The 26,315-nt window shown below is 34.3% G+C and overlaps 1 protein-coding gene across 2 annotated transcripts in view; it reads left to right on the forward strand.

The window, feature by feature from the left end:
- The window catches only part of FCHO2 (FCH and mu domain containing endocytic adaptor 2), a 116,467-nt gene that overhangs the window by 11,675 nt on the left and 78,477 nt on the right, over nt 1-26,315 (forward strand). For both annotated transcript variants that reach the window (XM_036846400.1, XM_036846399.1), the window contains exons 2-5: nt 3,372-3,463; nt 19,291-19,365; nt 22,361-22,502; nt 22,593-22,745. In XM_036846400.1, the coding sequence (XP_036702295.1) occupies nt 3,372-3,463; nt 19,291-19,365; nt 22,361-22,502; nt 22,593-22,745 (462 nt within the window). The remainder of the gene's footprint in view (nt 1-3,371; nt 3,464-19,290; nt 19,366-22,360; nt 22,503-22,592; nt 22,746-26,315) is intronic.

A 26,315-nucleotide genomic window follows, 5' to 3' on the forward strand; every position in this document is an offset into this window, starting at 1 on the left:
TGTAATTCTTTTTGATAATAAAACTCTGTCGTCAACTTACTTGTACATTTGTATATTTTAGTTAGCCAAGAAAAAGCAAGTTCTACTTGCTTGAGTTAACAGAATATGTTAAGAAAAAAAAATTTTGAGTCGAAAATGATAAACTTGTGGTTACCAAAGGGGAAAGGTGTGTGTGGGGGGGATAAATTAGGAGTTTGGGATTAACATACACACATTACTATATATAAAATAGATAATCAACAGGACCTACTGTGTAGCACAGGGAACTATACTCAGTATTCTGTAATAATCTATATGGGAAAAGAATCTGAAAAAGAATGGGTATATGTATATGTATAACTGAACCACTTTTCTGTACACCTGAAACTAACAGAACATTGTAAATCAACTATACTCCAATATAAAATAAAAATTAAATTAAAAAAAAGAAAATGATAGGAACATATCCACTTCGAGGTCTAGGGTGATAAAATGGATATGTAATTCAGAAATATTTCCTGTTATTTTACTTGTCTTTGAATTAGACTAAAAACATTGATGGCTATTAAAAAATGAATAGAACCTACATGGGGGTACTTTTAGTTTAAAAAAACTGGGTAATCTCAAATGGTGACAGAAATATGAGTTACGATTGCCAGTTTCAAGAGTGGTCTTCCCCATTTCCCCAGAATTTCCAGTTTTTTTTCAGGTGAAGACACTGAAGCCAAATAGGTCTAGACCTGAGCTCCAATGCTCTTGTCTCCTACTGTATTTTTTCACATATGTATAGATATGTGTATATTTAATACACTGTCATCTCTTATCAGAAGCTGTAAAGTAAGGTTTTGACAAGGTTACACTAGGCCTGGGTTCTTGGTTGGTACTTGACTTTGAAGTTTTTTCTTTTTAAAGATACATGTATATTTGTGTGAGAGAGAGTGTGTGTGTGTGTGTGTGTGTGTGTGTATGTATGTGGAGAGAGAGAGCCATTTGAAGTATTACAATTTTTGTTTAGTTTATGCCAGAGAAAAAGTTAATGATCAATAAATGTTTGTGTTAATAGATTTATGAAATTAAGAAAACAGTGCCTAGAATCAGGCTTAATACATTTTTTAGAACTCAGTAAATGAATGAATACCCAAATAGGAAGAAATGACACATGGATTTGTAATCATGCAGCGTGTTTATGTTTAGTCGTTAGTGCCTCTTGAAGCAGACCTTTTCAGCTTCACATCCTCCTTGGTATTTTTCCTTCTCTTTCCAAGTGAAGACCTGAGGGATGGAATAGCTAGTACTGTTTCCAAACGTATATTATATTACTGTTACTGTAATAATATTGTTATATTGAATGGTAAAGAAATTAATAAATCTCATTTCCTCTATTGGTAATTTTAAGTAATATGCTATTTGCATATCTGAACTTCCCAAATAAAGAGCTTACTTTTTGAGAACTTCTTAATAAGAACCTAGGTTGCTGAATGTAATTTAACCTTTTTTTTTTGGCCGTGGTTGCGCGGCTTGCGGGATCTTAGTTCCCCAACCAGGGATCCAGCCTGGGCCCCTTGCAGTGGAAACGTGGAGTCCTAACCACTGGACCGCCAGGGAATTCCGCACCCCCCACCCCTTTTTCTTTTTAACCTTTTCTTGATTGATTAATGTTTACAGTACTGTAACAGTGAAACAAAATGCTCAGGACCTTATTGCCCCAGTTACTAGATCATCTCCAAGTTTTCTTGTTTTCTTTAAAAAAGAGAGATGGTAAATATTATTTCTTCTAATAGTCTGTGTGCTTGTTTGAATAGCCCTTCAGTACCAGCTCATTTCTAATTTGAATATGCATGATGAATATGCATAATACATATTGGGAACCCAGGTAACTTGACTTGTTAGAATTATGTGCAAATGAAAACTGGTAGTTGTCAGGGGAGAACTTTGGGGACTGAGAGCTCCAGACTTTGGATTTTATAGTTTTAGATTTCAGATTTGTTTTTTTCAGGGTTCATGACTATGTTATGGGAGTTGGTGGATAGTTTAATTATTTGTAGTTTCTGTATTATATTCAAGTAATGGAATGGATCCCTTGGAGGATTCAGGCCCTTGATTATTTTGTCTATAAATATACTAATCTGCATGATGATGTTATTTTTGCTTGCTATAGACTAGTGTTAATGGTTATTTCAGAGAATATTATTTTGACTGGAATAAATTTGCATGAAAAACCCAGAGAAAGTAAAGAACTAAAGTTAGATCACAGATTTTTTTCTTTATTTTAAACATGAAAAATTGTAGAAGCCAAATGGATGTGTTTAGATTTATAGGAGACTATAGTTTTATTTTATATTCTTGATAAATGGAAATGGATGTTCAAAATGCTAGGGATATTATTTGTATTATCTTATTACAAATATGATGTTTTAATTCATTGTATGTATAACAGATTAATTACTTGCTATATTAGCTGGCAGGTTTATTAGGGATCACTTTAACTTAGCAGGAAGTTCCTATAATATGTTTCCTGTTTTTGGTGGACTGTGGAAAATTAAGTTTCAGTTTGCATAACACTTGCTTACGGCATTGCTTTCTATTTCCAACAAATATCTTCAGTTCTTCATTATTGTCACTGAAGAAAAATAAAAACTGCTAACTGCAAAAAGAGTTGTTGAGCTTAGTTTATAAAGAGTCTTTCATTTCACCTATAAAATTGATATTTCTGATGTTTTCTTTGTTATGACTTGCTAATTTAGCTTTATATTGGATTAAATGGCATTAGGATTTTCTAGGGTTGTGTAGTAGTCTAGTTCTGTTAATTTCCCATTAGTTGAGGACTAGCCAATAGACTGTTACTGCTCTTTTATTAAAATTTTATCTCTTTTCTCACATCTCAAGTTGTTTAAGTTTATTGAAAGACTTAGATTAGTGATTATAAAGTGTTTTGTGGTATTTAGTGCTTATGTGATTAGTAAATTCTGTCTTGACTCAGAAGTCAAGATTCAGTTATTTTAAAGTACAGACTCTGAGTTAAATAATCAGGAATCCCTCAATGCAGGTTAAAGGAATTGACATGGGATTTAGTAATGTATTTTAAAAGGTCCCTGTTTATCTTTTCTAAATTATGCTGCATTTATATTAAAATTTCAGATGAATTTCATTAATATATCCTTATGAGTGATTATAGAGTGTGTATGTGTGTGTTGTGTGTGTATGTGTATATAATATATTGTAAACTGTATCAAAGCATACAGTGTTCCTTTGTTACAGTTTAAAGTTATACAGTTAGAGCAACAATGGTTAAATTAAGGAAAAACAGCTCATTTGAGCATTAGAATTGCATGTTAGTTATTCTTAAGTCATTTTGATCTCTTTGTTAAACTAAAAATCTTTTTAAATTTTAGGGGGAAAAAAATAGTGGCTTTGATGTCCTTTACCATAATATGAAATATGGACAGATATCGACAAAAGAACTAGCAGATTTTGTAAGAGAAAGGTATGTATTTTTAAATAAGTCATTTAACAATTCATTATCAAGATAAATTTCAGAATATAAATAATTGAGAAAATTTTAGTTGGATTTAGATAAAAGTAATGTTACACTTTTAAAAAGTACACTATAGTTATACTTTAAAATAGTGGTTCTCTGTCATCTACACACTGAGGGCTAAATAGTGGCTGTCAGTGGCATTGATAAACTCCTGATTTGCAAATCACTGCTTGAAAATATTATCTATATTTTTCATTGAATATGCTAGCAAGGTGATACAGTAGAAAAACTGAGGAATTTTGTAGGATAAGATATTACCATTTCTCTAAACAAATATGTCACTAAACAAACATTAAAATAATTTGAAAAGACTGTTTTCTGAACTTGTAGTTTAACTATGTATTATTATAACTTTTATTTTTAAAAAGTCCTAAGTATATGTTTTTAAATTGTGCAAATTTAGAAACAAAATTTTTTTATTACTCTTAAAATATAATAGTCAATTAACAACTATTAAAATCAGTATGATGTTTTTGAATTTTATTTATTTTTTTATATAGCAGGTTCTTATTATCTATTTTGTATATATTAGTGTATATATGTCAATCCTAATCTCCCAATTCATCCCACCACCACCACCCCGCTTTCCCCCCTTGGTGTCCATATGTTTGTTCTCTACATCTGTGTCTCTATTTCTGCCTTGCAAAGCAGTTCATCTGTACAATTTTTTCTAGATTCCACATATATGCGTTAATATACGATAAAATCAGTATAACTTGATTTGATTAAGGCTATTTTGTGGCTGGACCCACTTGGTAATTTTTATGTCAACACATTTAAAATCTTTACCTTGCTAATATAAGGATACTTTGCCTTTAGATACAATACTTCATTCATTTATTCTTTCAATATATATCCCATGTCTGCTGTGTGCCAGGCACTTGTCTGGATTTTGGGGATAAAGAGGCAGCTTCTGCTTCATGGAGTTTGTCAACTGGTAGGAATTGGGGAACAAACTATTCCATGTTAGACAAATCCTCTTTGGCTTCCATCTTTCTACTGGAGTTAAAAGGGGGACCATAACGCCCTAAGTGCTGTGGATAAAGCTGTCCCTCACTGGCTCACTTTTCATCACTGGAAAGAGTAAAAGGAGAGACTCTAGAACTCTGCATCTCCTGGCACATCCCCTAGCCTCCTTCTCCCCCAATACTTACATCACTACTATAATTATCTACCTTGAGACCAACAGAGCAGTGGTAATTATGCTTTTTAGCCCTATTTATGTCAGTTAAGAAGTCCAGGACTCCTGGGTCATCCCTTCTTTGCTCAGAATCTGACCCCTTAATGATTCTGTGGTCAGTGAGACAACACCTCCTTTCACTCCCCCTTCCCTACTTTATTTTTCTTCATAGCACTTAACAACCACCAGATATAAGTGATATTTTACTTATTTATTTGTCTGTCTGTTTCTCCCCACTAGACTATAAGCCCCACAAGGTCAGGGTTTTTTTTTTTTTTTTTTTGTCTTTTTTGCTTATTGTTCATTCTCCTGCACTTAGGGTAGAGCTCGGCCCTTAGTAGGTCCTCAGTAAAGATTTTTTGATAGAATGAATTTCTAACATCACTGTCCTGATCCAAGCTATCATCACTGTTGCCTGGACTGCAGCAGTAGCACCTAACTGGCCTGTCTGCATTCATTCTTGTTCTCCTGCAACTTATTCTCTGTACTGTAATTGGAGTGTTTTTTTTTTTCCCAAACTGCAGATCAGTTTGTTACTCCTCCTTGTTTAAACCATTTCAGAGGCTTCCTATTGCTCTTAAGACAGAACTGTGTGGTCTGACCCCAAATTGCCTTTCAAGCTTTAGCTCACACTAGACTCCTCTTTATTCAGACTCCTTTTTCCTCTCCAGAGACATTGGCTATTTTATTGACAGGCTTTTTTTCAGTCCAGATTTTGTACATGCTTAGTCCTTGTTTGTACATGCTGACCTCAAGGGGTCAGCAGTGTGCTCACTTCTCCAGGGATGCCTTTGCTAATCTCTCTGACTAGGTCAAAATCACTTATTGTAATCTCTCTCAACATCATATATCTCTTTGTAGTATTTATAAAATGTTGTAATTACTCATTTTTGTTATTTGTTATTGTTTCTGTTCCTTATAGGGGAACAGTATACAATATTCTGTTGTATCCAGTGCCTAGCACAGAGCCTGGCACAATTGGATACTCATATTTCTTGAAGGAGTGAATGATAAAGAAAGGAAGAAAAGATAGACATAAACATATGCTATGCACTAAGGACTTTGCATACATTGTCTCATTTAATTGTCAAAACTCTAAGTCCTATTTTATAGATAAGAAAATTGGGACCCAGAAAGGTTAAATAACTTCTTAATTTAGTCATTCAGACTTTCTTTCTCTCATATCCTCATCCTCTCCTCCCCACTTCCATGCTTCCTTCATTTCTCCTCTCTTTCTCCTTTGCTCCTTTCTTTCTTCCCTCCCTACAGCTTTATTGAGGTATAATTGACACACAATACGCTCACATATTTAAAGTGTACAATTTCATACATTTTGACATATGCATGCACTCATGACCATCACCACCATCAAGATAGTGAACATGTTCATCTCTCCTTTGTAATTCCTCCCTTCTGTCCCCCCCCATCCGTAAGCAACTACTCATCTGCTTTTGACACTTAGGTTAGTTTGCATTTTCTAGAATTTTATATAAATGGAATCATATAGGATATACTTGGTTGTCCAATGCTTTCACTCAGTATAATTATTTTGAGATTGGTCCATGTTGTTGCATGTGTCAGTAATTCATTCTTTTTTGTTATTGAATAGTATTCCTTTTATGGATATATTGTAATTTATTTATCTGTTGAAGGAAGTTAGTTGTACCTATTTTTTGAACTTTGTAATGAGTGTATCAGTTTAATCATAGAGTAGATATTTTTTCTGACTCCTGTTACTCAGCACTTTTGTGAGATTTGTGTTGAATTTAGTATAATTTATTTACAATGCTGTTTAATATTAAATTATGTAAATTTACTAAATGTATTTATCTACTACTGTTGACAGACGTTTGGGATGTTACCAGTTTTTTACTGTTACAAGTAATACTGCTTTGAATATTCTTGCACACGTGTCTCAGTATACACATATTTATATTAGTGATTTACCCTGGAGTAGAATTGCCAGGTCCTAGAGCATGTGTATGTTCAACTCTAGTAGTTAATGCCAAAGAATTTTCCAAGGTGGTTGTACCAATTTACACCAACAGCAGCCTTGTTGGAGAGTTCCAGTTGCTGCATGTCCTCATCAATACTAGGTTTTGTCTGTCCTTTAATTTGAGCCATTCTGATAAGTAGTACTCTCTCATTGTGGTTTTTATTTGTGTTTCCCTGATGAATAATGAGATTGAACATCCTTTCATATGTTTATTGGCCATTTGCATCTTTTCTTTCATGAAGTATCTCTTCATCTTTTGCCTATTTATCTGGTTTTCTTCTTCCTTTTAAAAAATAAATTGAAGGAATTCTTTATATATTCTAGATAAAAGCAGCTTGTCAGTTATGTGTTGCAAATTTATGTAAATGCGTTTGAGTTTTATATGTCGTCCAGCAGCCTAGCGATTCTTGTTTATTCTGGTAATTTTATTTATCTGTACATTCTTTTGGATTTTCTGTGTGTGCAATCATCTTGTGAAAATGACAGTTTTATCTCTCCCTTTTTAATACCTTTTTATACCTTTTATTTCTTTTTCTTATAGCCCTGGCAAATACCTCCAGTGTAATGCTGAATAGAAATGGTGATGATAGGCATCCTTATCTTGTTCCCAGTCTCACATTTCACTCTTAAATATTTATTCTAGTTTTTTTCCCTGCTATTTATCAGATTATGGAAATTCTACATACTATTTTGGTAAGGCTTTTGTTTTCCTTTCTAAAAAAATCATGAATGGATGTTTTCTTTCTTTTGTTTTCTTTTGTTAGTCTGAATTACGTTGAATTTTGAATGTTAAACTAACTTCCCTTTCCTGGTATAAACCAAACTTTGTGGAGATGTATTATCATTTTTATACATTAGTAGAACAGTTTGCTACTATTTTATTTCTTATGTTTGCATCTGTATTTATCAGTGAGATTGGCCTGAAAATTTCCTTTCTCTAAATATCCTTCTTATGTTTTACTAATCAAGGTTTGTTGGCTTCATAAAATGAGTTGGGGAGTATACCCTATTTTTGTATTCTCTGGAAAAATTTGTGGGGGATTATAGTTTCTTCCTTATGTGTTTTTTTTTTTTATTTTTATTTTTTTTTTTAAATTTTTATTTATTTATTTATTTATTTACTTATGGCTGTGTTGGGTCTTCGTTTCTGTGCGAGGGCTTTCTCCAGTTGCGGAGAGCGGGGGCCACTCTTCATCGCGGTGCGCGGGCCTCTCACTATCGCGGCCTCTCTTGTTGCGGAGCACAGGCTCCAGACGCGCAGGCTCAGTAATTGTAGCTCACGGGCCTAGTTGCTCCGCGGCATGTGGGATCCTCCCAGACCAGGGCTCGAACCCGTGCGCCCTGCATTGGCAGGCAGATTCTCAACCACTGCGCCACCAGGGAAGCCCCCCTTATGTGTTTTATAGAATTTCCGGTAAATCCATCTGGGCTTGAAACTGTCTTTGTAGGAAGGTTTTAAATCACATATTTAATTTTTTAAATAGTTACAGGACTATTCAGATATTGCAGCTCTTCTGTGAGTTTGATAAGTTATAGTTTAAGGCGTTTTCCTATCTCATGTAAATTTTCAAATTTATTGGCAAAAAGTTATTAATATTCTTCAATGAACTTTTAAAAATGTCTACAGGATCCGTACTGACGTCCCACTTTTTATTCCTGATATTGGTTATTTGTTCCTTCTCCCTTTTTTCATGATCAGTCTCATTTGATGTTTGTTGTTTTTAATAGTTTGTACAAAGAACCAATTATGGATTTTGTTGATCTTCTCTTTTTATATATTTATATTCTGTTTCATTAACTTCTTTATTTCCTTCAACTTTGTGTTCAGTTTTCTGTTCTTTAAATTTTGGGGGATGGATGCTTAACTTAATGATTTTCAACTTTTTTTCTTTTCTGACATATTCATTTAACTCTATAAATTTCTCTCAAGCATAGCTTTTGTTGTACTCCACTAGTTTTGAGAAATAGGATTTTCATTATACTTTGTTTAAATTTTTAAAGTTTCATTGTGTTTTCTTTCTTACCTCTGTGGGTTATTTAGAAGTGCATTTCTTAATTTCCAAATATGTGTTGATTTTTAAAGGTATATTCCTGTTGATTTCAAGCTTAATTGCATTGTGATTAGAGAACATACCTGTATGATTTCAACGCTTTGAAATTTGTTGACACTTGGTTTATGGACCAGGGTAGAGTCAGTTTACTAAATATCTCTATGTACCTGAAAATATTTTGCATCTGTTGGGTATTGAGTTCTATATGTATTTATTATGGTTAAGTTTGTGAATTCTGTTGTTCAACTATAAGATGTCCTCACTGGTTTTTGTTTTTTAATCCTGCTCATTTTATCAGTTCCTGAAAGAGCTGTTTTGAAAATCTTTCTTATTGATTGTGAATGTTCATCCATGTAGTTCTGCCAATTTTTGCTTTATATATTTGGGGCCATGTTAGTAGATGGATAGAAATTTAGAACTATGACATCTTTTTTTTTCCATTCATTCTGCAGTGTCCTTTTATACCTCTAGCAGTGTTTTTTGCCTTGAAGTCTTCTTTGTTGTTATTAAAGTGTCATCTGTTTGCTTTTGGTTAGTGTTTGCATAGTGTTTGCATTTTTTTCCTTAGCTGTGTTCTTGTGGTGTAGATATGTTTCTCTCTTGTTTTTAAAGCCATTTTCACAATCTTTATTCTTTAATTGGAGCATTTAGTCCTTTACGTACAGTATATTTGCAGATATATTTGGGTTCAAATTTGTTGTGTCAGAGGTTGTCAAACTTTTTGTGTAAAGGCTTTGTGTGTGGTCTGGTCTCTGTTGCAACTATTCAGCTCTGTTCTTTTAGTACAAAAGCAGCTGTAACCAACATGTAAATAAATGAGCATGGATGTATTCTAATCTTTATTTATGAAGACAAACAATTGGCTAGATTTGCTGATGGTGCTGCAGTTTGCGAACTCTTTTAGTATTTTAGTATTTTTTTTCTATTTATCCTACTTGTTTTATATTTTGTCCTCCTCATTCTTGCCTTTTGGCCTTAAAAATTTTTTTTTTTTTTTTTTTTTTTATTCACACACACACACACTGTATTTTATTTTTACAAGACATAAATAGACTGACACCAAGCATTGTACATGGATGACCACAACAAAAGCAACAATGATTGCAATTACCAAACATGAAACACACTCATACTATGTCATAATATTGACATTCAGTCCAGTAATCCTCCACTGTAACAGCTCCTTTACTTTGCAGTGAAAATTGATTTGTATATTCTTTGCCTCTGAGTCCTTGTGGGATTTTTTTTTTTTTAAATTCAGACAGAAAGTCACAAAAATTATACTCATCCTCATCAGTTCACTCAGTCCCATGTAATTAATTTTTTTTTCATCTTGATCTTTTGTTAGCACTTTTATGAGTTCATCAGTTTTTCATTAGAGTTCTGAAAATGCTTATTCATTCAGTTCAGCAGTACAGTCAGTTACCAGAAACCTGTACTTGTCAGAGTCTTTTCCATGAATTTCTTGAAGATGAAACCCTTTTATAGGAACATATTTGCAAAATCATCAGAATACACCCAGAACTGTCTGTAAATGACAAAAGACTTAAAAATGACCACGGTTAAAGATTTGATGAAAGTTCATAATAATGCAGTTGACAAGAAAATTAGTTATTTCTGAGATATACGTTTTAAAGTAATAACTAGGATTATTACTTATAACATTATACCAGAACATATAAGATTTTTAGAAATTTCATGTAATGTCTGAAACATTTATATTAACATATTTCCATACATATTTCCATACAAATACAAATATAAGATTTTTAGAAATTTCATGTAATGTCTGAAACATTTATATTAACATATTTCCATACATATTTCCATACAAATACAAATATAAGATTTTTAAAAATTTCATGTAATGTCTGAAACATTTATATTAACATATTTCCATACAAATAACCCAATGAAAGTTTAGTATTAGTTGTTTTGTTTGTTTTTTTATACTGCAGGTTCTTATTAGGCATCAGTTTCATACACATCAGTGTATACATGTCAATCCCAATTGCCCAATCCAGCACACCACCATCCCCACCTCACCGCAGTTTTCCCCCCTTGGTGTCCATATGACCATTCTCTACATTTGTGTCTCAACTTCTGCCCTGCAAACTGGCTCATCTGTACCATTTTTCTAGGTTCCACATACATGCATTAATATACGATATTTGTTTTTCTCTTTCTGACTTACTTCACTCTGTATGACAGTCTCTAGATCCATCCATGTCTCAACAAATGACTCAATTTCGTTCCTTTTTATGGCTGAGTAATATTCCATTGTATATATGTACCACAACTTCTTTATCCATTCGTCTGTTGATGGGCATTTAGGTTGCTTCCATGACCTGGCTATTGTAAATAGTGCTGCAATGAACATTCGGGTGCATGTGTCTTTTTGAATTACGGTTTTCTCTGGGTATATGCCCAGTAGTGGGATTGCTGGGTCATATGGTAATTCTATTTTTAGTTTTTTAAGGAACCTCCATACTGTTCTCCATAGTGGCTGTATCAATTTACATTCCCACCAACAGTGCAAGAGGGTTCCCTTTTCTCCACACCCTCTCCAGCATTTGTTGTTTGTAGATTTTCTGATGATGCCCATTCTAACAGGAGTGAGGTGATACCTCATTGTAGTTTTGATTTGCATTTCTCTAATAATTAGTGATGTTGAGCATCTTTTCATGTGCTTCGTGGCCATCTGTATGTCTTCTTTGGAGAAATGTCTATTTAGGTCTTCTGCCCATTTTTGGATTGGGGTGTTTGTTTCTTTGATATTGAGCTGAATGAGCTGTTTATATATTTTGGAGATTAATCCTTTGTCCGTTGATTCATTTGCAAATATTTTCTCCCATTCTGAGGGTTGTCTTTTCGTCTTGTTTATGGTTTCCTTTGCTGTGCAAAAGCTTTGAAGTTTCATTAGGTCCCATTTGTTTATTTTTGTTTTTATTTCCATTACTCTAGGAGGTGGATCAAAAAAGATCTTGCTGTGATTTATGTCAAAGAGTGTTCTTCCTATGTTTTCCTCTAAGAGTTTTATAGTGTCCAGTCTTATATTTAGGTCTCTAATCCATTTTGAGTTTATTTTTGTGTATGGTGTTAGGGAGTATTCTAATTTCATTCTTTTACATGTAGCTGTCCAGTTTTCCCAGCACCACTTATTGAAGAGACTGTCTTTTCTCCATTGTATATCTTTGCCTCCTTTGTCATAGATTAGTTGACCATAGGTGCGTGGGTTAATCTCTGGGCTTTCTATCTTGTTCCATTGATCTATGTTTCTGTTTTTGTGCCAGTACCATACTGTCTTGATTACTGTAGCTTTGTAGTATAGTCTGAAGTCTGGGAGTCTGATTCCTCCAGCTCCATTTTTTTCCCTCAAGACTGCTTTGGCTATTCGGGGTCTTTTGTGTCTCCATACAAATTTTAAGATGATTTGTTCTAGCTCCGTAAAAAATGCCATTGGTAATTTGATAGGGATTGCATTGAATCTGTAGATTGCTTTGGGTAGTATACTCATTTTCACAATGTTGATTCTTCCAATCCAAGAACATGGTATATCTCTCCATCTGTTGGTATCATCTTTAATTTCTTTCATCAGTGTCTTATAGTTTTCTGCATACAGGTCTTTCGTCTCCCTAGGTAGGTTTATTCCTAGGTATTTTATTCTTTTTGTTGCAATGGTAAATGGGAGTGTTTCCATAATTTCTCTTTCAGATTTTTCATCATTAGTGTATAGGAATGCAAGAGATTTCTGTGCATTAGTTTTGTATCCTGCAACTTTACCATATTCATTAATCAGCTCTAGCAGTTTTCTGGTGGAAGTTTTAGGATTCTCTATGTATAGTATCATGTCATCCGCAAACAGTGACAGTTTTACTTCTTCTTTTCCAATTTGTATTCCTTTTATTTCTTTTTCTTCTCTGATTGCCGTGGCTAGGACTTCCAGAACTATGTTGAATAATAGTGGTGAGAGTGGACATCCTTGTCTCGTTCCTGATCTTAGAGGAAATGCTTTCAGTTTTTCACCATTGAGAATGATGTTTGCTGTGGGTTTGTCATATATGGCCTTTATTATGTTGAGGTAGGTTCCCTCTATGCCCACTTTCTGGAGAGTTTTTATCAGAAATGGGTGTTGAATTTTGTCAAAAGCTTTTTCTGCATCTATTGAGATGATCATATGGTTTTTATTCTTCAATTTGTTAATATGGTGTATCACATTGATTGATTTGCGTATATTGAAGAATCCTTGCATCCCTGGGATAAATCCCACTTGATCGTGGTGTATGATCCTTTTAATGTGTTGCTGGATTCTGTTTGCTAGTATTTTGTTGAGGATTTTTGCATCTATATTCATCAGTGATATTGGTCTGTAATTTTCTTTTTTTGTAGTGTCTTTGTCTGGTTAAAAATTTTTTTTTTATTCTATTAATTTTTTTTCTTCTATCACCTTAGCAGTAATAGCCTCATTCTTTTAGTGGTTATCCTAGAGATTATAACATATTTCCTTGATGTATTAATTTCTAATAATAATTGGTACTTTTATCATCTTCCTGAAAATGCAGGAACCTGAGAATACTACCACCTCCTGACTTACATGCTTTATATATGCCATTTGTGTGTGTGTGTGTTTAACTTTTTACTCTGGAAATTAAAAGTTTTCTATTTTTAAAACACTTTTTATTGTGGAAATATACACTTATATGCCATTTTTGTTGTGTGTTTCTTTAGCTTTTTATTTGAAAAATTTCAAACTTAGCCAAAAAAATAGAGAAAGTATTACAAACCACTAAGTAATGAACTATAATATAGTTTCAACGGTTTTTAGTATTTTGACACTCTTGTTTAAAACAGTTCCCTGACATCAAATTATTACATCCATAGATACTTATGTATGTGTTTCTTTTTATTTTTTTTTTTTAAATATGCAGCTTGATCCTATGGACAGGTCTGCAGGCCAGAGAATTTTTTCTTTTTTTTTCTTTTTTGGCTGTGTTGGGTCTTCATTGCTGCACGCGGGCTTTCTCTAGTTGCGGCAAGTGGGGGCTACTCTTCATTGTGGTGCGTGGGCTTCTCTTGTTGAGGAGCACGGGCTCTAGGTGCACAGGCTTCGTTGCTCCGCGGCATGTGGGATCCTCCCGGACCAGGGATCAAACCTGTGTCCCCTGCATTGGCAGGTGGATTCTTAACCACTGTGCCACCAGGGAAGTCCCTATGTATGTATTTCTAACAGCTAATGACTTAGAAGACAATAATATTACCCATCTAACAAAATTAATGGTAATTAAAAAATATTTTTAATATCTAACCTAGTTGATCTTTTTTTGAAATTAATTATTTTTTTTTGGCTGCGTTGGGTGTTCGTTGCTCTGTGTGGGCTCTCTCTAGTTGTGGTGAGCAGGGGCTACTCTTTGTTGCGGTGTGCAGGCTTCTCATTGCAGTGGCTTCTCTTGTTGCGGAGCACGTGCTCTAGGTGCATGGGCTTCAGTGGCACGCAGGCTCAGTAGTTGTGGCTTGCAGGCTCTAGAGTGCAGGCTCAGTAGTTGTGGCTCATGGGTTTAGTTGCTCCGCGGCATGTGGGATCTTCCTGGACCAGGGCTCGAACCCGTGTCCCCTGCACTGGCAGGCGGATTCTTACCCACTGTGCCACCAGGGAAGTCCCATACCACTACTCTTGAATTGTTATAAAGTGGATCTCAGATTCAGAAACGTTGCATTTCATCCATTAGCATTTCAGTCGTGTCTGTGAAAAATAAGGGCTGTTTAAAAAACATAACCACAGTATGTTACCTTATCTAAAGATGTAGTATTAATTCCTAATATCACCAAATACCAGTCGGTGCTCACTTTTTCTCGATTGCCATATATACACACGATACACATAATTGATTTCCTCTAATCAAGATCCCAGCAAGAGTTATACACTATATTTAATTGATATGATTTTTGAGTCTCTTAATCTGTAGTTCTCCTCACTCCTTCCTTACTTTTTTTTTTTGTTTAAGAAACCAAATTATTTGTTCTATAGAGGGTCCCAAATCCTGGAATATGCTAATTGCATATTCATAGTTTTATTTAACATTTTCCTTTACTCCTATATTTCTTATAAATTGTTATTTGAATGTAGCAACTAGATCAAATTCAGTTCAATATTTTTTTTTCTTTTAAATTATTAGCACCTTTAATTATTATTTATTTATTTATTTATTTTGGCTGTGTTGGGTCTTCGTTTCTGTGCGAGGGCTTTCTCTAGTTGTGGCAAGCGGGGGCCACTCTTCATCGCGGTGCGGGGGCCTCTCACTATCGCGGCCTCTCTTGTTGCGGAGCACAGGCTCCAGACACACAGGCTCAGTAGTTGTGGCGCACGGGCCCAGTTGCTCCGCGGCATGTGGGATCTTCCCAGACAAGGGCTCGAACCCGTGTCCCCTGCATTGGCAGGCAGATTCTCAACCACTGCACCACCAGGGAAGCCCTCAGTTCAATATTTTGACAAGAATACTTCATCGGCGGTGGTGTGTACTTCCATCAGAGGCATATAATATCTGGTTATATCTCTTTTGTGATGTTAGTAGCCATTGATGCTCATCACCTAGATCTGTTATTTTATTAGGGGTTTACTTTCATTTATATTTTTTCTGGGTATGGAATTCTAGTTGGTAGGTTTTTTTTAAAGTCATTTTTTTGAAGCAGTTTTAGGTTTACAACAAAATTGAGAGGAAGGTACAGAGATTTTCCATATGTCCCCTACCCCCAGACACGCATAGCCTCCCCCATTATCAACATTACTCACCAGAATGGTACCTTTTTTTTTTTTTAACCAAGGATGAACCTGCATTGATACATCCTCATCACCCAAAATCCATCATTTACCTTGGGGTTCACTCTTGGTGTTATACATTCTATGGGTTGGTCAAATGTATGATGACATATATCCATCATTATAATACTTTGCAGAGTATTTTCACTGTCCTAGAATCGTCTGTGCTCTGTTTTAATGTCTCCATAGTTTTGCCTTTTCCAGAATGTCATATGTAGTTGACCCTTAAATAGCACAGGGGTTAGGGGTGCCAACCCTCTGTGCAGTCGAATATCTGTATATAACTTTACAGTGGGCACTTCATATCTGCAGTTCTGTATCCGTGGATTCAACCAACTGTGGACCATTTAGTACTATAGTATGTATTTGTTGAAAAAAAATCTGTGTATAAGTGGACCCGCACAGTTCAAACCCATGTTTTTCAAAGGTCAGCTGTAGTTGGAATCATACAGTATGTAATAGCATTTTCAGGTTGGCTTCTTTCACTTAGTAATATGCTGAATGATATTCTGTTGTCTGGATATGAATTATTTATCCATCATCTATCCATTCATCTACTGAAGGACATCTTGGTTGCTTTTGAGTTTTGGCAGTTATGAATAAAGCTGCTATAAACATACGTGTGCATGTTTTTGTGTGAACGTAAGTTTTCAACTCCTCTGAGTATATAGGAAAGAACACAATTCCTAGATTGTAGGGTACGAATAAGTTTAGTTTTGTAAGAAACTGCCAAACTGTCTTCCAAAGTGGCTGTATCAGTTTGCATTCTCACCAGCAATGAATGAGAATTTCTGGTGCTCCACATCCTTGCTGGTATTTGGTGTTGTCAGTGTTCCAGACTTTGGCCATTCTAATAGGTATGTAGTGGTATCTTGTTTAAATTTGCATTTCCCTGATGACATATGATGTGGAGCATCTTTTCATATGCTTATCTGTCATCTGTATATCGTCTTTGGTGAGTTGTCAAAGTTTTTGGCCCATTTTTTAATCAGGTTCTTTGTTTTCTTACTGTTGAGTTTTAAGAGGTCTGTGTATATTTGGGATAACATTTCTTTTTCTCATTTGTCTTTTGCAAATAATTTCTCCCAGTCTGTGGCTTGTCCTCTTATTTTCTTGACATCATCTTTCACAGAGCAGAAGTTTTTAATTTTAATGAAGTCCAGCTTATCAATGATTTCTTTCATAGATCATGTCTATAGTGTTCTATCTAAAAAGACATCACCATACCCAAGGTCATCTAAGTTTTCTCCTATGTTATTTTCTAGGAATTTTATAGTTTTGCATTTTACAAGATTAAAAAAAAAATTCTTTGAAGACCATTGCATTATCTACTGTTGAGACGTTAGCTATCAGGCTAATTATTGTTCCTTTGAAGGTAACGTTTGGTGGTGGGAAAGGTTTAGCTGCTTTTAAGATTTTCCTTTTGTCTTTGACTTTCAGCAGTTTTACTATGGTGTGACTAGATGTACATACCTTTTTATTTATCCTCTTAGGGTTTGTTGAACTACTTGAACCTGTGGTTTGATATCTGTGGTCAGTTTTGGAAAATTCTCTGTCATTATCTCTGCAAATATATATTTCTTCTGACCCGTTCTTACTTTCTTTACACATTATGTTAGACCTTTTTGCTCTGTCCTTTGTCTTTTATTTCTCTTCTGTTTTCCATTCTTTTGTTTCACTGAACTTTTTTTCTTTTTTTAATTAATTTTTATTGGAGTATAGTTGATTTACCATGTTATGCTAGTTTATGTTTCACTGAGTTTTAATCCAGAATAGATCTTCTCACCTCTCTCTAGTTTACGTCTCACTGCAGTGTATTGAATCTACAGTTAAACTGCATCCACTGAGATACTAATTTTGGTTATTGTATTTTTCAGATATAGAATTTATATTTTTTTCAAATTTGCTGTGCTTTCTCCCACTTTTGAAAAATGATTTCTAGCTCTCTAGTGAAATTCTTGATTTAATCGACTGGCTCCTTGAACATAATGCATAAACTCATAAAGTCTAAGCTTTATAATCTTAGCGTGTGGAACATTGTTAAATTTGCTTCCGCTGGTGGTTCATCGTTTCCTTATGTACCTGGTGGTTGTATGAATGTATGTAAGACAACCATGCAGGATCCAATATCAGTTTGAAAAGATAATATTTGCAGTCCCTTTGAGAGCTTGCCTACTTACGGCTCATCCTTAACTCCTTATATCCTTACTCTTTGAGTCTCAGTTTAAAGGGTATGGGATTTTCCATGCTTCCCACCTTTGGCAAGTCTGAAACTAGTTTTGTCTCCCTTACCTTGTGAGGCTTTGCTCCGCTTCTCAGGATCAGCTGCTGCTTGTAGATGCCCCAAGGGAAAAGCTGCCCTACCTCTCTGTCTCTCTTCTCTGGATAGCCTTCTCTTGGGTCTTGGCCTGCTGATTCTTAACTGCCTCTTTAGTTCTCTGATGCCTTTTAGGCACACCCCCCCACCTCTCCAGCTTTTTCTCATTTTCTCATTGGAAGGTTTTTGGATCAATTCACTAGTACTGGAAATGAACCATTTTTTCCTTGCTGTTAAACTTATTCATTGAGATACTATTTCTGTATTAACTTTCTAAAAAGTATCAAAGTACTACCCTTGTAATATAGTATATTAAAAAGACACACAAAAGTTTAAAGGAGCAGAAAAATATCACAGTGCCATCAGTGAGAGGCAGTTACTGTTAATAGTTGCTTTTTGTTAAAGAGCTAGCTTTTGTGGGGTTGGGGAAGAGTCTGGAGATAAGCTTAGTTTGGATATTCTGAGCTTGAGATGATTAAGATGTCTAGCTCGACTTATGCTTGAGGCATTTAGATATTAAACAGATGGTTTGCTTCAAGAGCAGGGTGGAGATCTGGATTTGTTGATCTCAGAATGTTAGTTGAAGCTATCAAAGTAACTGGAAGGCAGTGGTGGTTGTAGGCTGTTTCTTTGTTAAGGGTAGCACAGATTGAGAAGGGACAGGGTCATTATGGGAGAGGTAAGATGGAACTTAATTTTTGTAGTGTTATGAAGGCCAAGACAACGTCATATTTTTCATCTGTAAGTTATGTGCCTATAGGAAAAATTTTTTCTATTCTATATTTAATGGTTTAATTTTTTTAGCCTAAAATTCTGTATGCTGAATAGCAGTTATAGAAAACACAGTATCCTAGTGTGAAATACTTGTTAGTGTTTTAGATCTAATCGCAGACTAGATTAAGTACTGAAGTTCAGGATCTCAGACTTGCTAATAATTCGTACTTAGTTTTGTGCAAATGACTGTCCTCAATCTCTTGTTCCATTAAATGTGCATAATAATGAATTCACAATGTTAAAGAATAATAAAACTATATTAAATACACCAAGGAAATATTAAACACAAATGACTTTCATACTGAATCAGTTTGTATATAGAGAGAATGCAAGAAACAGTACTTTTGTACTTCCTGTTCCGATAACCACTGATACTAAAGAAGAGGAGTGACTTCACTAAAGTTTTTTTGGTGGGATATCAATACATTATTTTAGTTCTATACCAGACTAGTTCTTTAAGTAGATGTGCACGAAGGCCATTTAAAGATAAGCCAGAAATTTATGACCACATACCTACTTATTTTTAACATATACTTTGAGTTATCTTTTTGTTTCTACAGTTGTGACTGTATTTTAATAATTTTGCTATGTGTTTGGTCATTAAACAAGAGCTATTATAATATGGAAATTTGATTTAACAGAGCTACAATAGAAGAGGCGTACTCCAGGTCAATGACAAAACTAGCAAAATCTGCAAGCAATTATTCACAACTTGGGTGAGTTAATTTCTTTGAAGAACTCTTTCAATGTTGATTTAGGCAAAGTTTATGAGAATAGTAGGTTCCCATTAAGGATAAAATAGTTCATAAATTTAATAATATATAATGTGTTTATTCAAAATGCATCTATATGTGAATATATTCTTGACTTGATAGAAAGTATAATTGAATTTGCTGAATCAGTTAACACAAAGTAAATGAAACTTACTTTTTTCCCTTTATTAAACTATACAATACAACTTCATTCTTCCTTCTTTTTTCCATATCTCTCCTCACTTTTCTGGCAGCCTCCTGTTTCTAACTCCTCCATGTAGACGCACCTCTTCTAAAACATAATTTCTTCTTTATTGACCACAGTAGAAGGGCCAGAAAGTAACTGGAATAACAGAAGCTAGCTTTAACCAATTGACCATGGTTTTGGTTTTTTTTTTTAACAAATAATTTATTTTTCTTTCATATACTCATTCTTTTAGGTTTCCAGTATGATTGATATTTTAGAAATATTTTTTTTTTTAATTTTTATTTTTATTTTTTTTGTTTTTTTTTTTATTTATTATTTTTAAAAACTTTTTATTGGAGTAGAGTTGATTTACAATGTTGTATTAGTTTCAGGTGTACGGCAAAGTGAGTCAGTTATACATATACAAATATCCACTCTTTTTTTTAGATTCTTTTCCCAAGTAAGCCATTACAGAGTATTGAGTAAAGTTCCCTGTGCTATACAATAGGTTCTTATTAGTTATCTATTTTAGATATACTAGTATGTATATGTCAATCCCAGTCTCCCAGTTCTCCCCCTCTCACCCCATCCCCTGGTAACCATAAGTTTGTTTTCTACATCTGTGACTCTACTTCTGTTTTTGTTTTTGTTTTTTTTAAGATTCTTTTCCCATGTAGACCATTACAAAGTAGTGAGTAGAGTTCCCTGTGCTATTCAGCAGGCTATTGTTAGTTATCTGTTTTATATATAGTAGAGTGTATAGGTCAGTCCCAATCTCTCAATTTATCCCTCCTCCCCCCCATCCCTTGGGAACCGTAAGTTTGTTTTCTACATCCGTGACTCCATTTCTGTTTTGTAAATAAGTTCATTTGTACCCCCCCCTTTTTTTTAGATTCCACATATAAGCAATATCATATGATATTTGTCTTTCTGTGTCTGACTTACTTCACTCAGTATGAGGCCATGGTTTTAATATAGGAAATTCTTATTTTTAGTTACCAGGTGGGAGGTAGAAAAAAACATGTGTTTTCTAATAAAGTTACTGAAAACATTTCTGTCTTTGGAATATGTGCCTTTCATGAATAATAGGTGATATTTTATTTTTTGTGTTAGTGTTGTTACTTAAGATTATAAAGATTTTAAATATTAATGTTTTTGTTTACTGATGCATATTTAGGCAAGAATTGAATTTTATCTTTCTGTATTTAGTTGCATTTAAACATATTTTGGATTGGTCAGTTTCCTTTCTTAGTGCTCATTGTACATTAACTTGTATTACCTGACCAGAAAAAAGTTGTGTATGTCAAACTGTAAAAAATGGAATGATACTTGAAATTCCTTAAAGAAACCTGTATTTAAAGAAATCTTATGTTGAACCTCCTTTCAGTGTAAATAATCCTTGAGTAAAGTAAAGGGACACTCTCATCTTACCTGTTTTGTAAAGTCTAGACTATCATGTATCAGGTTTACATGAAGTGATGTACATGTATTTTGGTGCTGTAGTGAGTGGATACTTTTCAGGTGTCCTTTTTTCTCTCAGAATTTTCCATCTAACTACTTGCCACATTTAGTGCTGATGAGATTTAAAAGTGTGATGTAAGATCTAATCCGAACAGTCCTATTTAAGTATTTTAATTATTCTCTTTGAACTTTTTGTTATTGCTTAAAGTGATTGTTGTCAGTTAGCTTTCCTACTGGGTAGGAAATGCAGTAATTGGCACAGAGTACATATTAGGATAAGTAATTTCTTTCTCTACCGTCTTGCATTAGTGATCATTGTTGCTATTTGTTTTTGTTTTATCATAGAGCAAAGCAAGTGCTGTTGAAAATCTCTGAGGAAGTACTTGAGGAAAGCATAGGATAAAATTATTCTTATATCATTCCCTACTGACCAAATTAGTTTAAACTAACCTTTGGCATCCTAAGTATTATTCAAAATATTATAATGTAGTAACTCTTGGAAGTACTTGAACCTGTTGAAAATATTAAATTCTCAATGTTGAGAGGAAGTGGTAGGAAAGTATGTCATACGTTCTATACCAAGTGTAGTAGAAAGGGGACTCTGTTAGTGTTTGTTGAAGTACCTGGGTAAAATATGAAACAAAGTTTCAGATAACAGTTTTAAAATAATTCTTAAATAAATTTTAATGATGAAGGCACTTAAAAAATCATGTGCAAATTTGACTTTTGCATGTTTAAATTCAGAGGAGCTTTTATTTTTTAAATTTTATTTGTTTTTTTTGGCCGCACCGCAGGCACGCGGGATCTTAGTTCCCCGACCAGGGATCGAACCTGTGACCCTGCATTGGAAGCATGGAGTCCTAACCACTGGACTGCCAGGGAATTCGCAGGAGCTTTTATTTTTGATGAAGCATTTTAAATGGAGCACTTGAAGAGTCTAAAATTTAGATTTGATAATAAGTTAGTTTTAAACAGTAGACAGTGATTAGAAAGGCTTCTGATACAAATCTAAATAACCACATCAACTCAGAAAATGACACGTTATAATTAAGGGAGGGTCATGGCCAGACCTGTGATATGAGTTAACTCATTTCTCTGTATCTGAGGTATAAAAATATTTTAAGTAATTAACCAAGGATTAAAAAAAAGTCAAGGTCAGGCTGTCAGTCGTTTCATTTGTGATTTAATTTAATCTCATCTTTTGACTAATTAAAATTACTGAATATAACATTATTTCCATTGGTTCTATTTTGGAGCCTTAGACTTTTTTTTTCCTTTTAGTAAATTATTCCCATGTTTTCTTTGCTTTAGAACATTTGCACCAGTGTGGGATGTGTTCAAAACATCTACAGAGAAATTAGCAAATTGTCACTTGGATCTTGTTAGAAAATTACAAGAATTAATAAAAGAAGTTCAGAAGTATGGAGAAGAACAAGTAAAATCGCATAAAAAGGTATCAGTTTTCCTTGTTAAAGGATTGATTGGTCAGATATTGAATGCTTTGTAGTTCTGTCATTTTGATGAATCATTTCATACCAAACAGACTAAAGAAGAAGTTGCAGGAACTCTGGAAGCTGTTCAAACCATTCAGAGCATAACTCAGGCCCTCCAGAAATCCAAGGAAAATTACAATGCCAAATGTGTAGAACAGGAACGTTTGAAAAAGGAAGGAGCTACACAAAGAGAAATAGAAAAGGTAATCGTAATAAAAATAATACCTCTGTGGTTTCAAAGCATTTTCAAATACAAGACTGCATTTAATCTTCAAACACTCAAGAATGATCTCATATTAAAGATGAAGTCACTGTGCCTCTGAGTGTTAGTGATTTACCTAAGTGAAACAGAAGTAGGTTTACAAAATATGTTGTATATGGTAGATAGATTAGCAAATACATAAAAAGGAATGATTTCTTTACATCGGTGACACATGTGCAGGATATTTTTTATAAGATAATTGATGAGATGCTGCTTGGTGTAAGATTTAATAATGAGGTAAAAATTTTTTTAAAGCAAGACTTTGGTAGACTTAGCAAGGCAATAGTTACTTGAGATAAACTTTAAATATATGTTGTGGGTGATTTATTGCTGACTTTGAGCCCATGTATGTAGTATTGTGGTAAACCACAACCCTTTCCCCCATTCTCATTTTGATTGAAAGTAGATTTTTTTCCCCTTTCAAAACAGTTTAACCATCCACTTGTTTGATGTGGTATATATCATTTAGGAATCAGCCATAGGGAGTGATAATTTTGAAAGTTTGTAGAATATTTGAAATAGCCAGTAAAAAAAAAACAACTGTAATTATGTTGCAATTATAATAATTATAAAAGTGTATATACATGGGCAAAAACTAGAAGAGCATCTGGAAAAATCAAAACAGTCGATGGAATTTGGGGTAATATGTTTCCTTTAGTGTTTTGTGCAATAAATAAAAATTGGGAGGGGGTAAAAAATGAGGCACAGTAAGTTCATGATTTTAAAACTCTCTTCATTCCAGGCATAGCAGTTAAGAATAACATATAAAAAGGGAAAATAAAGCAAAATAACATGCTCCAAAAAGAAGAATATTATCTTCATAATGAACCAGAAATGGAACAGAAACTCAAAAGGGCATGTAGAGATTGATTATGCAGGGTTGTTGGACCCAAAGTCCTAAGTTAGGCAGTGGAATTTAGCTCTTGTGTGGTAAAGGGGACTAAATATTCCCCACTTGAGATGAAGCCCAAGGAACCCCACTCACTTGGTGATACTATAAGTAGTGAAAAAAGACTGTTGAGCTGCTGAAGGGCTAAAGCATTATTGGAAGTTGGGGCTTAAGGATGCAGTTCTGACTGGCAGTCAGGCCAAGGAACCAGTTCATGACTGTTTCGATCATATCCCCTATATTTTTCCAGGGAATTAATTAAAAGCTACCTTTATAAGACTGATACTAAATTGGGGCCTTGGAGGGCTGGCAGGAGATAACCTGAAACTGCTAAATGGGGATGGGTGAGCATAAATGATAGAATATAACACAATTCTAGGAGGTGATGTTTACCTTGTATTCTATAGAGTTTTCCAGCATCACTGGTGGAGGGAGAGAGAGAAGAGAGAGGGGAAAAAACAAGAACCCTCCCACCTGAAATGAGCAAAAGCACATCTTAAGAAATCTAATATAGCTTTCCCTGCTATACAGCAGTAGAGTGTTCCTGTGAAACCTTTCATAAGCCAAAATGGCGTAAGCAGAAAAGCAAGTACCTTAGAACACATCTTGCTAATGGATGCACAAAATAAATTGAGATAAAGCACAGATGCTTACAGACACAGTTCAAAGCCTTGGCGGCCGATGCTGAGTGTAGATCCTGGGAAGGAGCTTGGCGGTGCCACTCTCACCGCCTCTCAGGGTGTGCGCTGCCTCTGTAACGGCTCCTGCAAAACAAATGCCGAATGCTATTTTTCTTGTACCTGTTTTTGTAAAAGTGAAAATCCTCCTTGAATGTTTTTCAGTTCGTGAAAACAAGAACTAATATAATTCTTTTGTAAAAGCAAAGTAAACAAACTTGTAAGACAAACTTTTGAAAAGCAGGGGACACCTCTGCTAAGACAGATGGCAATAAATTTAACAATTAGAATAAGAATTCACTCCAAATAAAATTTAGGTTTATAAAATAGATGATCAGAAACGTTCGTGTATGTTGAGGATGTTCAGGTATGCAAATGAATATAAATGTATATTAAAGAAATTGAGAGAGATAATGAAATAAGATCTAGTAGATGGGAAAACAGCTAACTAGAAAACTTGGCGATGAAATATATGGTTATTGAAATTTTAAAAAAAGCAACAGAGAAGACAAACTTTAGAGCTGATATAGTGAAAGACTGAATTTGGGCACTCACCCATAACATAGTACAGAGAATAAAGGTTACCAACATTCATCTGATGTGGATTTCAGAAGAAAAAAAAATGGAGAGGATGGTAGACAGGTAATATTTGAAGAGTTAACAGATCAGAATATTTCAGAATTTAAAAAACTCAGGATTTCTTAGATCAAAAGTACATTCTTGGTATTAAGCAGATTAAATAAAGATAAATTCAGAACGAGCCACCAGAGAAAAAGAGAATATTAAAAGCTACCGGGTATATCTTTTTCCTCACATCTCTGAAATCAGAATGCATCATCAAATGATAGTATCATATAATCATTGTTGGCACGGTGGCATTTGTGGTGTAGTTTCACTGCCTCTGTGAACTTGGTTGTTATATACCTGGTGGCATGATTGGACAACTGCAACACTTTGATATTTTAATTAACAGACCACTTTAAGAGCATTGAGGAAGGATTAGTTCTGATTGTTGTCTGAAAACCTTTTGCTGAGACCTGGTAAGATCAAGAAAATGTGAGCACCAATGTTTGGAAGAAAATCTGGAGATGATAGTGGAGCACTTTTAAGAAATGCTCTGTCAGTAATGCTTTTGGTGACACTGAAGATAATACTATGTGGGGAAAAAAAGAGACCTCAACAGTCCCTGAATTGGAAGTAACTGAGAAGGGTCAGAATCTGACTGTGAAAAAAGATTCAGGAGTATCTCGAAAGTTCATTTTGCTTTCTTTTTAATTCTGTATCACACAAGAATAAAAATCTACTTCTAAGTAAGTCTAGAAGAGCTCTTTTAAAAGTCTAAAATAAAAATTTTAAGTGATAAGAAAGCATTATTTCATGGTTTGACAGTATTTTTCTGTTTCAGTGGTACACAGGATAATGGTGTGTGTTACAATTAATGGTATATTAGAATTAGTAGTAGTCAAGCATGAACATTAAGCATTAACTACTGAGAGAATAGAAGTGTAGTCTAAATCTTCTAAATCAGCCAAAAGAAAAGAAGAGGAAGGGGTGCTTTCTTCTAATTGTTCTGCTCAGAGGTGATATCTTTGCTTGTGGTATTAGATGTGTTAATGGGTCTCTGATTTATATATATTCAAATGCAAGCCTAAGTAAATAATTTATTTTGGCCTGTAATAAATAAACTCTTTATTAACATGAATGTAGATTTTTTTAAAACATAGATCTTTGAACTGTTTTTCCTTTGGTGAACTTGAAAACATAAATACTTATTGGCTATTATGACATAGTACGCTTCTCATCTTCATTCACAAACCCTTATTTTTATAAAGCACCATTTGGAAGATACTCATATTTGTGGACTATGACAAAGTACTTACTTATTTTATGTGTATGTATTTGATTCATAGGAGTTTACTATAAAAATTATAGACACTTAAACAGA

Source organism: Balaenoptera musculus, chromosome 3 (assembly GCF_009873245.2).
Source record: "Balaenoptera musculus isolate JJ_BM4_2016_0621 chromosome 3, mBalMus1.pri.v3, whole genome shotgun sequence".
Lineage (NCBI taxonomy): Eukaryota > Metazoa > Chordata > Mammalia > Artiodactyla > Balaenopteridae > Balaenoptera > Balaenoptera musculus.